This window comes from Echinops telfairi, unplaced genomic scaffold (genome assembly GCF_000313985.2).
Source record: "Echinops telfairi isolate 266 unplaced genomic scaffold, ASM31398v2 ScPeMD7_60;HRSCAF=208, whole genome shotgun sequence".
In the NCBI taxonomy this organism is placed as follows: domain Eukaryota; kingdom Metazoa; phylum Chordata; class Mammalia; order Afrosoricida; family Tenrecidae; genus Echinops; species Echinops telfairi.
In genome coordinates this window covers 33,995,696-34,010,386 of record NW_022103958.1, presented here as the reverse complement: position 1 = coordinate 34,010,386, position 14,691 = coordinate 33,995,696, and the positions used below count along the sequence as shown (strand labels likewise).

Sequence of the window (14,691 nt, the reverse complement as noted above, 5' to 3'; positions counted from 1 at the left end):
AGATCAATAAGCAAAATGTGGTGTGTCCAGATAATGAAATATTGTTCGGTCAAAAAAAATGAAGCTCTGATATATGCTACAACATGGCTGAATTTGGAAAGCATTATACACTAAGTGAAATGAACCACATAAAATTATATGATCACATTTATATGAAATATCTAGACTAGGCAAATGCATAGAGAAAAAAAGTTTATGACTAGTGACTACCAGGAATTGGGGTAAGGAAGTGCAGAGAGTTTATTGCTTAATAAGTACTGAGTTTCTGTTAAGAATGATGAAATGAAATATTCTTAAAAATAGTGGTTACAGATACACAATATAATGAAGGTAATTAACATCACTCAATTGTACATTATACACACACATTTACATACATGCATACACATATATGTGATATAGACACATACAGCTCATTTTTACCGCAAAAGAATTTTTTTTAATGTTTGTTTAGGGAATTTCTGATCAACCAAATGTGAAAACCTTATTCAGATATTCATTCAAGCAAATGAAAATACATATATAAGCACATAGATACACTTTTTTTAAACAATGAGGAAAATTGACTTGAGGATGCTTCCCAACGTTTGTGGGGAAATGGGACGAAGAGAGAATAACACTTTCCCATGTACGTCTCAAAGCTCCCTCATATCGGATGGTACCAAACCAAACCAAAACCCACCACCATCAAGAAGATGCCCCTGAGAGCAACACTGCAGGACGGAGTAGAACTGCTCCCTATGGCTTCCAAGATTGCCAGTCTTTATGCACCAGACAGCTCCTTCTCTCTCCCACAGAGCAGCTGTGGGTTTGAACTGCCAGCCTCACAGTGAGCAGCCCAACGCTTAACCCACTGTGCCATCAGAGATCCTCGTATTGGATGATATTACAGGTTATTATGTTGTTTGAGGTATGATCGATTTTATTATGGTACCCAAGAAAGTCTGTACGTTTTAGAGGTGAATCAAAAGATAGTCACTGATTAATGGCAGCGGCTACTTGCCACTAGCTTAGCCAAACACATAGCGGGACTGTGCTGCTTTGGAACCGGGCCTCTGGAAATGCAACATAAGACCAGCATTGACAGAAATTGGTAGAAAAGGGGGAGTAATGTCATACAATCCCCTTGTCCTGCTGATTTCTAAAAACAGCTGCTGCTTAGAAAAGTCTAATCACTACCATCCAACTTAGCAGTCACACTCCTGGGTATCTACCCCAGAGAACTGAAAATGGATGTTCACATAAAAACCCATCTGCCATGTTTATAGCGCTTTAACCACAACAGCCCTCCCGATTCCACATGAGATTCATTCTTAAAGGCCTTGAGGGCCAATGTAAAGGTGAATCAGGACAGGTGCACGCAGTTCTTTCTTAGCCTTAACTTTAGTTCAAGAAAAGCCCACAGGCTAGCCTTTTCAGAGATCTAAGAAACCTACGATGTGCAGCAAGTGAAAGTAACTGTGACAGAGGATTTGTGGTGACTATGGGCTGGCGCATTGCTTCAAAGTGAGGGCCATTTCCATACCCGTAAAGGACAGCTAAGGGTTATCCGGACAACAAACACTAGTGATGCAGAAATGCACTGAAGCCAAAACACTGGACGCAGCCCGGTGCCCTTGCAATGGTGGGTCGTTAAACAATCTCTGGTACATCCATTCCATGAAGCACACTCAGTCATAAAAAAGAAACAAATTATTGATAACCCTAACTCGACTGACTCTCCGGGGAATTATGCTACGTGAAAAAAAGCCAATCCTAACATGTCACGTACTAAATGGTTCCACTTTGGGAATGACATCATAGAGCCAGAGAAGGGGCTGAGGAGAACGATGGTGTTGGCGAGGAATACTGAAAGTACCATGGGCTGCCGGAAGAACAAGCAAATCTGTCTTGGAAGACACCCAGCTGTGAGTTAGACCCGACTCGACCGTACCTAACAACCACAAGTGGAGAGAATAAGGAGCCTGCTGGTGTTGTTGGGCAAGCATTGGGCAGCTAACCACAGGGCTGCAGTTTGAGTCCACAGGTTGCTCCACATGAGAAGGATGGGGCTGTCTGCTCCCACAAGGATTTCCAAAGCCTCGGAATCCCTGTACAGGGTCACTGGGAATCTGAATCAAGGCGATGGCAGTGGTTTGGCTGACTGCTTGGTTGGTGTGAACAGGGTGGAAGGGAAGGATACAACAGGGCAGCAAGAGGGATCTCTGGGGAGATGTCAACATCCTGGTTTAATATTAAACTATGGTTTTGCAAGATGCTGCCATTGGAGGGAACTGGGAAATGGGGCCTGGGATATCTCAGCATTCAACTGTATTTGCATCTATAGTTAGCTCAAATTAAACGTTTAATTTAAAAAAGTAATCGATGCTAACCCCAGGAGACCGTGCTGCACTCTTCCACACCTCCTGTCCCCTGTCCACTTGACAACCGGACTCACTCACCAACCACTTGGGCCTCAGCTGCCATAGCCAGTTAGTGCTGTCCTCCAACCCCACGGGAGTGAGAGTAGAGACACGACGAAGGGAGAGAGCAAAGGGTTGCTGCTCTTCCACCCAACGCCACTCTACCCCCTGCCACACAGGCCGCGGCTCACCACCTCAGTCCTGGTGCAGAAGACGGGGACACCAGCAGCTTCCTAATAGGCACTGAACGTTAAAACAAACAGCAGAAGCCACTAGGATGCCGGCAAAGAACATGGACCTTGGACCCAAGCTCTCTTTCTCACTACCTTCCTCACTGTGTAACCCTGTGATAGGTAGGTTTATTGTGCCAACTGGCCAATAAGAACATGTGGGATTAATAAGATAGCAGTTTGATTGGAGGGCAAAGAGATAAATGTATCGGCAGGCCCTGCCTATCTCTCTCTTTTGGCCTCTGGTGAATGGATCAGTGTGCGGCTGCCTTAGCTAGTTCTCTAACTCAACTTGCAAGCTACACTACCTGTGGGACACCCAACCCGTGGACCCTGTCACTAGAGCTTCAGGTTCTTTCGAGATCTGCATCGCCATGCTGCTGGTGTGTACATCACTTGAGCTGGGGACTGTCAGATCCTATCACCTGGCTGACTGTTGGTGACCCGCCCTGCTGTTGACTCAGCTGTCAGCTTCCTTGACCTTGGACCCAGCAGCCCTTGTGAGTTGAAGGACTTCCAGTATATTAACTGTTTCATGGAAGTGAGTTGAACTGCACCCTCTGTACTCCTGTGTGGACTGTTATATTCCTTTGTGGTGTGTGTGTGTATATGAAATCATAAATGTCCTGGTTTTGTTTCTCTAGAGAACCCTGTCTAACACAACCCCTACAGAGAGCTCCCACGGACCTCAGTTTCCTCATGTATAAACATTAAACTCGAATTGCAGCATGTAAATTGGGTATTGAAGTCAAGAGAGCAAGAGCCTAGCACTGAGCCTAGATCACAGAGAAGGGCTGGAAAAGCTTGCCTCCCCCCTCCCTACTCCCCCACACAATCTGTCCTCTGCCCTCTCCTTTGACATCAGAGCCGCAACGCAGCGGGACTCTTGAAGGAATGGCTCCTTCAGGTGGCTTTCTCCCGAAACGCAGTCTCTCCTTGTTGCCAGCCTACTGAAGAAACAAAAGCCGAATGCTCACCTGTGGCAGCTAACGCATGCCTCAGTCCAGCCGCCACACTCACAACCGTCTCTCTCAGGAGCTGTCAAGAGACAAAGCATTCAGATCTTAGAATCCTCCATCCACAAAACGTTATCTATGGCCAACTACAATGTAGCCAGGTCCCCATCCTGTGTCTGATTGACCTACAGAGGTTTTTGTTGTTTTCCTACTTTACCCAAATACTTTTTGTTTAATCATTCTATTGGGGGTTCTCACAGCTCTTATCACAATCCATACATCCATCCACTGTCTCAACCACATTTGTACATACGTTGCCATCATCATTTCCATAGCGTTATCTTTCTACTTGAGCCCTTGGTATCAGCTCATTCCTGCCCCCACCCCCCACCCCCATGAACCTTTGATAATGTATAAATTTTTATTTTTCATGTCTTAAACACAGACTGCTATCTCCCTTCACCCATTTTTCTGTTGTTTAACCCCCTGGGAGGGGATTATATGTAGATCATGGTGATTGGTTCCCCCTTCCTCCCCCCAACCCTCCCCTTACCAAATACTTCTACATGCATCCCTAAAAGAACCACGCCTTTAAAAAGCATAACAAGATGTACCACTGTGCCTCTCGGGGCTGGGAGGGACCTTTTGAGATCCTCCAGCCCAGGGTTGGCAAACTTTTCTGTAAAGGGAAAAGTGAGTAAATATCTTAGACATTATTTGCCATCTGGCTGCTGGCACAACTCCTCAACACTGCCTCAGGAGCCTATAAGCAGTTACAGACAGGCAGGCAGACCTCAGCAACATTGCAGGTTCAATTCCAGGCAGCATCAACAAGGCGAGTATCACAATGAAACCTGTCCCATGAATGTTTTGGTTTCCCAGGGCATAAACAGTTATGCTTACATTGTATTCTATTGAGTGTGCCACAGCATTATTAAAAAGTCCAAAATGTGGTGAGGATAACTACAACGGGACGGAGACATGAAGCAAGCATGTGCTGTTGGGAAATTACTTGCTCGGTAGACTTGCTGAACGCCGGGCAGCCACAAACCTGACATTCAGAAATCACAAGGTCTGTGACTCTCAGCGAGGTATGATACAACGGGATACGTCTGTACATAAACAAATGGGGTGGCTGTGTCACGACATGCCTCTATTTATGAAGAAATGACAGCCCCTGGTTTAATTCAGTCCCCATCCAATGCCCAGACCCCTCCACACCACCACACCAGTGGTCATCCATCCAACCTCTTCCAAACACCTGGCTCCAGCGACACAAGGCTGGGGCACGCTTCCCTGGTGTCTGCCCCACTTTTCTCAACAACAACAAAAGGATCACTGCCATCGAGTCAATTCTGATTCATACACAGTTCCATTTGCCTCCTTGGAGGAGACAAATCTGTCTGCCCATAGCTTCTGACGATGCTTCCCGATACCTGATGACAGTTATCATATCCTACCCAAGACATCCCAAGTTTTAAAAAGACAGCCTCAGATTCTCAAATACTCTCCCTCTCTGAGTGAGGAGCTTAACCCATGCCCCAAGCCACCTTGAACATGCAATGGACTTAGTGACTTCATTTCCGATGACTACAATAAGGAGGTATGGCTAAGAGACACGGTAAGCAAAGGCACCGAGGCTGCCTACCTGGCCTCTGTCTGTTGGACCGCACTTGGGGGAAGCCACCTGCCATGTCTGGATAGTTGTACGGAGAGACCCACCAGTAAGGAACTGAGCCTCTGCCAATATGCACGGGAGAGAACTTGAAAGGGGGAACCCCGGCCCAGCGAAGCCTTCAGAAGAACGCAGAAGCCCCAGGGACCAGCTTCACTGCAACCTCACGAGACTAGCTAAGCTGTTGCCAGATGCCTGGCCTTCAGAAACCGTGTGAAATAAAAACTGTGTGTTGCTTTAAGCTACTAAGTGTTAAAAGTACTTTGTTGCACAGTAACAACTAACTAGTACCTATCTCTTCTTCGGGCCAAGCATCCTCATCTGCATCTCCCCAGTGGTTGCAGGGTTTCCTGGCCTCAGCATCCCAGTTCATTGCCTCTATGTTCTAATTCATCCATCTCTCTTTTCAGAGGACCGGACACTCACTGTGGGACTTTATCATGCTGGTTTGTTGATGGGTCCGCAGTCTCTAGCGTGACTCCATTCATATGAACTACCCGAAATGCCAGACACACCAAAGCAGGTGAGTGGTCGTCATGCGCTGAGCAGTGCAGGGAGGAAGGAGGACTGACTGCTAATGAGAATGGAGTTTCTTGTGGTGATGAAACTGTACTTTTCACAAATGATGGGTCCACACACAGAACGCACATAGCACCCTTGAAAAATAATGCACAAGGGGACTGTTGGTTGGCAAAAACAACCGCATGCACATTACTTATGTATGCACACGACTGATAATCGTTAGCGTCAAATCTCTGTGGATATTACACACTTTGTAAGAGTAAACTTTATGGTATGTGAATCAATCTCAAAAAGAGTCAGTTTCACCAGCTTTTCTTTTACAATGTTCGAAGGCGCTCCTAGGAAATTGCTCATTACCTACGTGGCTTGCCTTTCCCTGCTCCTGGGCGGACTGGTCTGTACCGTGTGTAAGGCTTCGTGTCTTTAGGTGAGTCACTTCTCTCTGGACCTGCTGCTAACGTGATGATTAACTACTAACTTTAGAACTGAAAAATGTGTCTTTCATTTTCTGCCTTGCAAAAATAAACAGAAGTGTGGGTGAAGGGAGATAATCGGCAGTGTAAGATACGAAATAACAATATAGAATTGATCAAGGATACATAAGGGTGGGAGGGAAAGGGGGGGGAGAGGAGCTTATACCAAGGGCTTAAGTAGAAACTGTTCTGGAAATGAAGATATGCTTGATACAACTGATGTATGGAATGTCGTAAAAGCCCCCATATATATACATATGTATATGTATATATACTACCAGAAATGTTCCCAGGGTTCCTTCATAACACCCAACACCCAACCCAAATTTTCCACGAAGGACCTACGTTTTCTCAACCCAAATTCTCCTAGCTCCTGGCTTCTCTGGGACTAAGTCAGGCTAGAGAAAAATGGTGACATGATTCTTGGGAAATACAATGACCACTCTAACATTCAGCCCACATGGAAGATAACACTGCAGCTTTGACCAAGAGGCTCTCATTAACAGGACCCAGGCCAGCTCAGTATCAGGTGCCCTCCCAATCTCATCGACACAGTGCTGCCACGATGGCTCAAGCAAAGAAATGATCGGAAGGACAGGGCAGTGTTTCATTTTATTGTGCAGAGTCACTATGGGTCAGAACTGACTCGACAGCAATTGTGTCTGTTAGATAATTTCGTGTCAACTCAAAGATACATAAAAGTGTAGGGGTGGTATCCAACCTGTCAATCAGGTCAGTCTGAAGGTGCCTCCTAGTGGGGGCCTGGCCTTCTCATAAGGAGGGCCCAAGGAACCTCCCTCTCTCTCGGCTTTTTGCTTGCTGCTTGGTGACCACCCTAAGAGCTGCCGGGGCCCTGTCATGCTTCCGCTGAACTTGGATGCACCCCCCAGCCTGCGATCTCCCTGCATTCTGCATCATTGCATGTGATCGAGTGAGTCTGAAGAGAGACTTAGGGACTAGTATTGGAACTCGGGAACTTGAGTTGGACTCTTCTGGGATGTTTTCTTGATATGTAATTACTTCCTAATATAAAGCTCTTTCTTAGACGTGCTACACTTGATCTTAGCCAAAAGACCGAGAAGCGATCTTTCTTATACATGTGTGAATGTCACTGCATTTGTTTCTCTAATCAACCCAGCCTAACCCAGCCCCTGACAACAACAACAACATCCCAATCACAGGAGCACTGGTGCCACGGAGGTTAATCACTCAGATGCTAATCAAAAGGTGAGCAGTTCAATGCCCTGGTAGAAAATGTGGCAGTCTCCTTCCATAGAGAGTTACAGCCTTGGAAGTCCCACGGGGCAGTTCCACTCTGTCCTAAACTGCGTAGGAAACCACTTGACAACAATGGTGTAGGGCTGCTAAACGCAAGGTCAGCTGTTCAAACCCACCAGCCACACAATGCTTTCCATGGGAGAAAGATGATATTTTCTGCCCCCAAAAGATTTACAGCCCTGGAAACTCAGAGGGGCTGTTCGCGTCAGAACTGACGTGATGGCAGTGAGTTTGGGTTTGGGTTTGGGTTTATCCTTACCTCGATGGCCTGGGGAACCACACATCTTTGAGGTCCATGAGGAACTCCGAGTTGACCAAACAAGTTGGATCCGCACGACAGAACTTGACCACTTTCTGCAAAAAGTAATTACTTACATTGCAAATCTACAGTAAACATTCACTCATTCTGTGAACAATGAGTACATGCTGACGGATGAGAGGAGCCAAAGAAAGGAGAGAAGGTAGTGGGGTCCCTCTGTTTCAGGGTATTCAAGCCACATTCTCTGTAAAATAGTGCAGTGCCTTGTGTTGGGCGGGGAGGTTACTTATTCCACACTTTTCATATTTCCATTTCTTGACAGTTCTAATATTGCAGCATGCCCGGCCTTTCTCCCTGATCTGTCCACGTCCTCACTGCTTTCTGCAGAAAGAGGAATAACCTCACCCGTTGGTGAGTTTGGAATGAGGAACAAGATACGGTGTTCTGGCACCTTCCTCGCTCCTTGCCTTGGGTCTGCCTTTACAGAGCAAGCTTTCTGGGTGGGCACACAGGAAAGATTTCCCCCTGGAGAAGGCCAAGAGTTTGGGGAGTGACTTTGGATCGGGGGAGTGTTAGCAGAATTAGCACTGTCCTCCAATTTCATTTTAGCTGTAAAAGCCCAAGAGAAGCTTGTCATAAATGAAAGCCATTATTCGGATTCTAATAATCATTATTAAATTTGACAGACATTACAGAACACCTCAACAGGGTCTTAAAGAAGAAGTAAGAGTTCCTCACATAGACAAGATGGGCCATTCCAAAAAGAGGGCACCACACGCTAAACGAAACTCTCTGCTAGAGAGCCAATTCCAACTCAGCGCAGCCCTAGCGGACGCGGTGGAACTGCCCCTGTGGGTTTCCAAGACGATAACTCTTAGGGGGAGTAGAAAGCCTCATCTTTCTCCTGCGGATGGGCTGGTGGTTTTGAACTGCTGACCTTGTGAATTGGATTGGTTTGGGGTTGCAGAAGAGAAATGCATGAGAGTTTGGGGAATAAAAAACAAAGCAAAGGAAGTGGGTAAAGTAGTTACGGAAAGCTGAGTGCTAAAAAGCTTGGCATTTGAGTTATATACATGAGAAACCACACACGTCTGGAGCAAGGGAGTGATATGGTCATGATCATCTGATGCCCTTGCCAGAAGCCAGAGATGGTCCTTTAAATCCAGAATGGATAACAAGAAGAGGTAAAGCCAGGCAAAGAGTTTAAACCGTTTTAAGGGAGAAGGCAGCTGGCGAAGTAACTAGTATTGCCAAGGATACTCCAACTACTCCCAAGAACATATTCTTCACCATCCTCTCTGCTGTCTGGCTCACAGAGACCAAAGAGTTCTACTCAATAAGTACCATGCTCACTCCTCACTTATTGGCATGGTTAGATGCCAAAGATCAGGAGTTAGATACAAATTGACGTTATATAAAAGTGGAAGATGGTGATAAACAAGCGGCCAACTAGCTCAGAAGCAACAAAGCCCACATGGAAGAAACACCCCAGCCTGTGTGACCACGAGCTGTCGAAGGGATCAGGTATCAGGCATCAAGGAACAAGAAATCATGTCATTGTAAAGGTGGGTGAGTGCAGAGTGGAGACTCAAGAGTCCATTGGTAGGCAACGGAACACCCCCCTGCTGAGGGGATGTGGGGAGGAGCTAATCAGGTGCAGGGTAGCAGTGATGAACCATATAACTTTCCTCTAGTTCTTGAATGCTTCCTCCCCCCCCCAATATTATGGTCCCAATCCTGCCCTGCAAATCTGGCTAGACCAGAGGATGTACATTGGTACAGATGGCAACTTGAAACACAGGGAATCCAGGATGGATGACTCCTTCAGGACCAGTGGTGAGAGGGGCGATGCCTGGAGGGTGGGGGGAATTGTGGGGGGAAAAAGGGAACCAAATTACAAGAATCTAGGTATGGCCTCCTCCCTGGGGGGTGGACAACAGAGAAGAGGGCAGAGGGAGACGTCAGACAGCGTAAGTTATGACAAAACTATAATAATTTATGAATTATGAAAGGTTCATGGGGAGGGGGGAGAGGGGGAGGGAGAAAATGAGCAAATGATATTAAGGGCTAAAGTGGAAGGCAGGTGTTTTGAGATTGATGAGGGCAACAAATGTACATATGTGCTTGACACAATGGACTGTGATGCGAATTGTACGAACCCTCAATAAAATAATTTTTTTTAAAAAGTGGAAGATGGTCACATCAGATCACAAAATGGAATATAATTACATAGTTTCACAATTGTCGAATTTCATCATTACATAACTGTCAAACCACTATGAATCATGGCCCAGCCAAAATGACATATAAGGCTAATCATCTCAGCTAGCATTATTCTTGCCTTGCACCTTGGTGTTCATTACTGCCAGACATCCATCATTAATGTAAACACAAAACGTCAAATAATGAGACAGTTGATATGTAAGGAGTGGAGGGAGGCACTAAGAAAACAATCACTCATTGGGGAAAATAAACCTGCTACCACTGCCCAGACAATCTCTAAATTCCTCAAGCTTCCCCACCACAATATCCTACTCTTTAGCTAGCACTGCTCACCAGCTAAGCAACGCACATGGCTTTCATGAGACAGGTAGAGGCAACCAAGGATGACCTAGTCCATCCCTGTCTCTAGAACAAGTTCTGTAGTCCAATACTCTTTACTGCTAAGCATCTCCTTGCAAAAGGCACCACCCCACTGTTGTGCTTAGCCACCAGAGAGATCATTTGTAGGGTGTTTAAACAGAGTCAGCACCATCACGTTCTTCTCACCCAAAGCCTTCATGTTGATACTTGGGTGTGAACTCACCTGTGAGTATAATGGTAAAATCCCAGCCACAGGCCACCTGTTGGACAGGACAGCCAAGGAGGGAGGTGCAAGGGGTAAAATACAGGACATCATCTGTGTGGCCAAGTCCCAGCTGCCCCTCTTTGTTCAGGCCACAAACCAAAAGACCTCCTCCATCTGTAAAACATAAAGGTCTTGGTGACGAGTGAGCATCGGGGAAATGACAACAGCAGAAAGATATCACTCCTTATTTGGAGAGGGTAATAACTTTTCTCTCAACTCAAATTAATCAGCCATGTATGTTAAGGTGCTCGGGAAAGAAATGGGGTTCAAATGTAAGCTCTAAACGGAAAGAAATGGGGTTCAAATGTAAGCTCTAAATGGAAAGGCTCAGTCCTGGAGCAATTCACCAATCACCAAACTGGATGTCTCCTATAACAACACAGGCCAACATAACCGGACACTTAGAATATGCCAAGTACTGTTCTAACAGCCAACTTCTCTTTTAGGCAAACTGCCCAGGACCCACACTACTCTTAAGGGTCCATAAAAATGTTTTCATTTTAATCTCTTGGAAAACAAGATGGGAAATATAATCATCCTGAATGCAGAATAACAAACCCAGTCTGGCTTCTGCTCATCTTTATGCCAAAGCATAAATACTATTTGCTATGGAGGAGGGGTTCACAAAAGGCAAAAGTGTCGAGGGTCATGACGGGCGAGTCATGACGCCACCCGGCTAACTCATGGGCCCCGCTCCACTATTATTATGCCCGTGTCACAAGTGAAGAAAGCATGACACAGAGCAATTCGGATACTTTCCCAAGGCCACAGAGCCGTGAAATCACAGCGCTAAGCAGTTTGATTCCAGAAATGGAACTCTTAGCCAGGATGCAATATGCCCTCCTTCCCAATACAGTAGCCCTGGTAGGTTAAAGGAATGAGAAACTCTTGTTCTTAAGGAATGTTCCATCTAACTGCAGAGACTTCTAACTCCCACATGAAAGTTAGACAGCAACTGGTGGTGCTGTCATCTGGGTGCCCCATGTGACAGAGCAGAGCAACCACACCTGGTGTTCAAGGCTTTGTGGGAGAAGACTCCTAAGTGTTTCTTGCTCGGGAAAGCCTTACACTACCAGGACTCCATTAAATAGCAATATGTGCTATAAAATGTGATACATGTAGCAGCTCTGCTACAAAGACGATCAGTCTTACTAGCTTCATGTGTATGAGAGTGAAGGCCTAGGAGAGCTCTCAGGTCCTCCTAGCTCAGAAAACCCAGGATACTCTGATGACAAACACAGCCCTTTCACTTTCTCTCTCTCTCTCATGAGCAAGTATCTACTCTTGACAGAAGTTACCAGTGACAACCGCAGAGTGGCCTCCTCCTCCTGTGATCCTCCTCACACACCCAGGTTCACAGAAGTCACTCAGCCGCTGGGGCAAAAGCACATCCTCCTTATGGCCCAGGCCAAGTTGCCCATAGCTGTTTGCACCCTAAGGAGAAAATAAACCAAAGATGAAAGAGTTTGGGGACCACAGCAAGTAACGTTTTCATATGCATCCTGATCTGCTCAGCCTGACAGACCTCTTAAAGAGTCTATAGCAAATGAGACTTCACAGCAGGTCAACCCCTGGTTGCTAACCAAAGGTCAGTGGTTCAAACCTACCAGTGGCTCTGTGACAGAAAAGCCTGGCGATCAGTTCTGGTAATGAGTACAGTCAAGGAAACCCTATTCAGCCGTTCTCTCTGTCCTTGCAAGACAGACAGACTGGCTATGAAAGAGCTTGGTAACCTGATGGTCAGGTCATTAAGAGAATCAACTCCATGGCACACGACAGCATCTGATTTTTTGTTCTTTGATGCCTGATACCTGATCCTTTTGAGACCTCGTGGTCACATAGGCTGGTGTGCTACTTCCATGTGGGCTTTGTTGCTTCTGAGCTAGATGGCCGCTTGTTTATCTTCAAGTCTTTAAGACCTCAGACGCTATATCTTTTGATAGCCGGGCACCATCAGCTTTCTTCACCACATTTGCTTATGCACACGTTTGTCTTCAGTGATCGGATCAGGAAGGTGGGCACCCACTGATATGATTTTTAGTTCTTTGATGTCTCAGGAACCCTAGGGAGCAGTTCTACTGTGCCCTAGAGGTTGCCATGGGTTGAAATCTACTGGAGGGGATTGGGGGGGCAGGAAGTAAACATCTGGGAAGCACAATAATTAAGCACTCAGCCACTAACTGAAACAAAAGGTCAGCAGTTCAAACCCATCAGCCACTCCATATGAGACAAGACCTGGTGGCTCTGTCCTAAACACTCAGTTGCTAAAACAAAAAGTCAACAGTTCAATCTCACCAACCACTCCCAGAGACACAATCTGCTCCCCTAAAGATTCCAGCCATGGCCCCCCTGTGGTGTAATTCTCCTCCCTCACTAGCAGTAGGAACAGACAGCATACAACAGTGACAAACATCTTGAGGGAAGTACACAACACCAGCACTCTGGCATTCAAATTGTGGCCCCAGATTCTGTAATGCAGCTGAAAAGCCCTCATTCCAGGTTGCAGGAGAACTTAACACAATATAATACAACTTGAACTACAACTGTAAGTGCCTGCCTCCCTTACAAATATTCCCAACACACCACATTGTGCGCAGGACACTCACAGAGGTAAAACCCCCTCTACACCCAGGGCACAGCAGGAAGAATCCATCATCAGACCTCCCCGGCCAGCAGTGGCTCAACAGTATGTCCATTTCAGTCCAGACACGGCCTTACAGACGCAGCCTCCCAGCTGGGAAAAGCCAAAAGGCAGCGCCCACGCCCACCAGCAGGCACATAATCACGTCCCACGTCCACAGCTCCAGGCACATAATCACGTCCCACGTCCACAGCCAGCTCAAGAGCTCCCTCAAGGCTCAGAAACCCATGCTTCCTCGGATCACCCCAGGCTCTCCCTCTGCCAAGCTGTCACCTCCCATTCAACGAGTGCTGCCTTGTACTGCTAATTATCTTTTTCTTTCTTTCTGTTTAATCCCTCAATGAAGTGACGTTAACGATGACACAGGTGTTACTCCTCCCGTTCCCCCTCCCCCCAACTCCCTACCCCGCCATAGGAGCTGAATGTCTCTCACTTTGAGTATTTCCCAAAAGAACAGCACCTGTTCGGACACACAGCCGGTAGCCACTCATTCATTCATTCCTCAACAAATACTTACTGAGCACCTGCAGTGTGCTAGGCAGCAGAGACGTAGTGTGCGAGACAAGCACACATAAGCCCCGCCCTCATGACGCTCACATTCAAATCGGAGAGACAGGCATTAACAAATTATACCTGTCATCACAACGGTGCGAAGTGCTAGGAAGCACTCCGGGACGCTACGTCTGCAGGTACCCGCGCGCGCTTGTTGGTCACCTGCCACACGCTCCCGTGCACACTCAGAAAGACGATCCTGTCTCTCGGTGCACACCAACACAGCCCAGACGCCCACACCCCCACAATCCAGGCAAGATCTGTTCACAGCACAGTAACCAGCCAATATGCAGGGTCTCCGCCGGGGTAACGGCGCTCGAGCACCGCAGGCCTAGCGTCCAAAAGCGCTCCCTCGAGCCTGGGCTGGGTCTGGGGCAGGGCCTCCATCATCCAGGCAGTGGGAAGGTGGGGGCTACCGGGGGCTCCCTCGGGGCTCTGAGGCCCGCGAGGCTGTTGTTCCAGGAGCTCTCGGGGCCCGAGGTTCTGCAGGAACCACACGCTCTGCCCTGGAGGCACGTTCTTCTCGCTGCCTCTCGGCCCCTCGGGTCCAGACCCCACCAGATGACAGGCTCCCACGTCACCCTGTGCAGACCCTTCCCGCACAGCCTTCTCATCCTCAGCCCGGGATCCTCGAACTCGGAGCCGCGTCGGGACCTCGGCCTCCCTGGCCCCATTCCGCCCCCGCCCAGACGTGGAGATCCTCGCGCCCCCGCGATCCAGCGGCCGGGAACCGGGGGCGGAGTCACGTACCCAGGCGAAGAGCGCGGCGGGGGCGGCCTGAGAGGAGCGCGGTGAGAGCTCCATGCCGGGACGCTGCGCTGCGCGGCCGGAAGGGGCCGGCGCGGGGGCGGAGCC

The 14,691-nt window shown here is 47.6% G+C and overlaps 1 protein-coding gene across 3 annotated transcripts in view; it reads right to left on the bottom strand.

Moving 5' to 3' along the window:
- Positions 1-14,650, bottom strand: part of SERGEF (secretion regulating guanine nucleotide exchange factor) — a 250,436-nt gene extending 235,786 nt beyond the window's left edge. For 2 of the 3 annotated variants that reach the window (XM_045291045.1, XM_045291046.1), the window contains exons 1-5: positions 14,161-14,261; positions 11,942-12,077; positions 10,602-10,757; positions 7,796-7,890; positions 3,610-3,670 (exon numbers count right to left, since the gene is read on the bottom strand). In XM_045291045.1, the coding sequence (XP_045146980.1) occupies positions 3,610-3,670; positions 7,796-7,890; positions 10,602-10,757; positions 11,942-12,077; positions 14,161-14,226 (514 nt within the window). In that variant the 5' untranslated portion in view covers positions 14,227-14,261. Of the gene's footprint in view, positions 1-3,609; positions 3,671-7,795; positions 7,891-10,601; positions 10,758-11,941; positions 12,078-14,160; positions 14,262-14,586 lie in introns of those variants that run through there. The other variant, XM_004711623.3, reaches the window with a different exon arrangement.
- Between the last annotated feature and the right edge of the window lie 41 nt (positions 14,651-14,691).